Below are 1967 nucleotides of genomic sequence, written 5' to 3' on the forward strand. Positions count from 1 at the left end.
ATATTTCTTAACCCCCCCCCCCGCCCCCCCCCACCCCTTTTTAAAATTATAATATTTTTTTTATTGTCATATTTATGTATAATCACAATTTTTGGCCAAACTGATCAGCCCTAAAAATAAGCACAACAAATCTGGCAAACTGCATTTTAAATCACAATTTTAAAAAATGTTATCAGAAAAATCGCAATTAGATTTTCCCCTCAGTTGTGAAGCCATATGAAAATAATTGAGTTACTGATAAAACAGAACAGGGATCTGTTATAATTATAAAATAAATGGCACACATGATCAGTTTGCTAGCTAACCTTTCTGAGGGTATTTCCTCAGACTCCTGGGCAGCTGGGTCATCCAGCAAAGTCAATGCCAGCTCCATGGAGGGCAGAGTCGGGGAGGCGGGAGATAAAAATGTGGTGTGAGTTGCGGGAAGGGTTTCTGTCACTGGCTCTCTGTAAAACCGAAAACACAAATTACAGTGGAAAATAGACTGTAAAACCCTGAAAAGTACTTTCAGTTCCTTTTTTATTTTACCCAGTAAAGGAGTATGTTTAAAAACCTCAGAAGATTCTAATTATACAAAATACAAGAGTTCTATACAAGAGTTCTGTGGAGGATGAAGACTACAGATGCACTGCTGCTCTCTAACCTGCCAGGCTCAGGTGTGGGATCCAGCAAGTGGGTGATGTCAGGGATGATCATGCCATTTGAGTACACGTCAGCTGGTGACACATCCAGCTGCCCAGAAACCCACAGAGATGTCACTTACTTTCAATATGACAGAAATCAAGCTGCTTTTATTACTAATCAGCATCGTGTTAGGTGAAGAGAGTCAAGAATTCAAACTTAGAAAAATAAATTAGATCAAACATAAAGATTTTAGCATGCATCTCTTGCAACGAAGGGATCTCTTCTCTTGTAGGGGGGGAAGTGGTAAGGGTGGGATTCACACTGAAGGAACGGGCGTATTTCGGCGCGGACTGAAACTCCCCAGAATTGTCGATCATGGGGCTGTTAGTGTGGAGAAAGGAAATGTAATGTGAGAAGAGATAGCTGAAATTGCAAATAATCACATTTCTCACTGACTACGAAGACATTTTGTGTACTTTAAGTGAATAAACTTACAGTCTTCTTTTGTAACCTTTTATCCCATTTGACTGAACGATGTTGATGATGAACTTTATAATCTGAAAAGGAGTGACAGGATAGGAGAGTTTTGTATAGTGATTATCAAAATATATATATACAGTGGTGTGAAAAAGTGTTGGTCCCCTTCCTGATTTCTTATTTTTTTGCATGTTTGTCACACTTTAATGTTTCAGATCATCAAACAAATTTAAATATTAGTAAAAGATAACACAAGTGAACACAACATGCAGTTTTTAAATGAAGGTTTTTATTATTAAGGGAAAACAAAACCCAAAACTACATGGCCCTGTGTGAAAAAGTGTATGCCCCCTAAACCTAATAACTGGTTCGGCCACCCTTAGCAGCAACAACTGCAATCAAGCGTTTGCGATAACTTACATAGAGTCTGTTACAGCGCTGTGGAGGAAATTTGGTCCACTCATCTATGCAGAATTCTTGTAATTCAGCCACATTGGAGGGTTTTCAAGCATGAACCGCCTTTTTAAGGTCATGCCACAGCATCTCAATAGGATTCAGGTCAGGACTTTGACTAGGCCACTCCAAAGTCTTCATTTTGTTTTTCTTCAGCCATTCAGAGGTGGACTTGACTGAAATAAATGAACTTTTCCACGACATTCCAATTTATTGAGATGCACCTGTATGTATGTATGAATATAGTATGTATGTATGGATTTTTTTTTAGAAAGAAATTGATACTTTTATTCAACAAGGATGCATTAAATTCAAAAGTAACAGTAAAGACATTTATAAAAAAAAATTCTTTTGAACTTTCTATTCATCAAAAAAATTCTGAACAAAACAGTACAATTTTTTTTTTTTTTTTT

General features: G+C 37.1%; 2 protein-coding genes across 3 annotated transcripts in view; one reads left to right on the forward strand and one right to left on the reverse strand.

The window, feature by feature from the left end:
- The window catches only part of LOC107734455 (uncharacterized), a 4325-nt gene extending 3148 nt beyond the window's left edge, over positions 1–1177 (reverse strand). Inside the window, exons 1-4 of the mRNA XM_016546424.1 lie at positions 1136–1177; positions 885–1005; positions 644–732; positions 306–446 (exon numbers count right to left, since the gene is read on the reverse strand). Coding sequence (XP_016401910.1) covers positions 306–446; positions 644–732; positions 885–1001 — 347 coding nt within the window. The 5' untranslated portion in view covers positions 1002–1005; positions 1136–1177. The remainder of the gene's footprint in view (positions 1–305; positions 447–643; positions 733–884; positions 1006–1135) is intronic.
- cfap298 (cilia and flagella associated protein 298) overlaps positions 1–1967 on the forward strand; it is a 13690-nt gene that overhangs the window by 5725 nt on the left and 5998 nt on the right. The window lies entirely within an intron of this gene.

The sequence above is a fragment of the Sinocyclocheilus rhinocerous genome, unplaced genomic scaffold (genome assembly GCF_001515625.1).
Source record: "Sinocyclocheilus rhinocerous isolate Xijiao unplaced genomic scaffold, SAMN03320098_v1.1 scaffold1211, whole genome shotgun sequence".
NCBI classification, from domain to species: Eukaryota; Metazoa; Chordata; class Actinopteri; order Cypriniformes; family Cyprinidae; genus Sinocyclocheilus; species Sinocyclocheilus rhinocerous.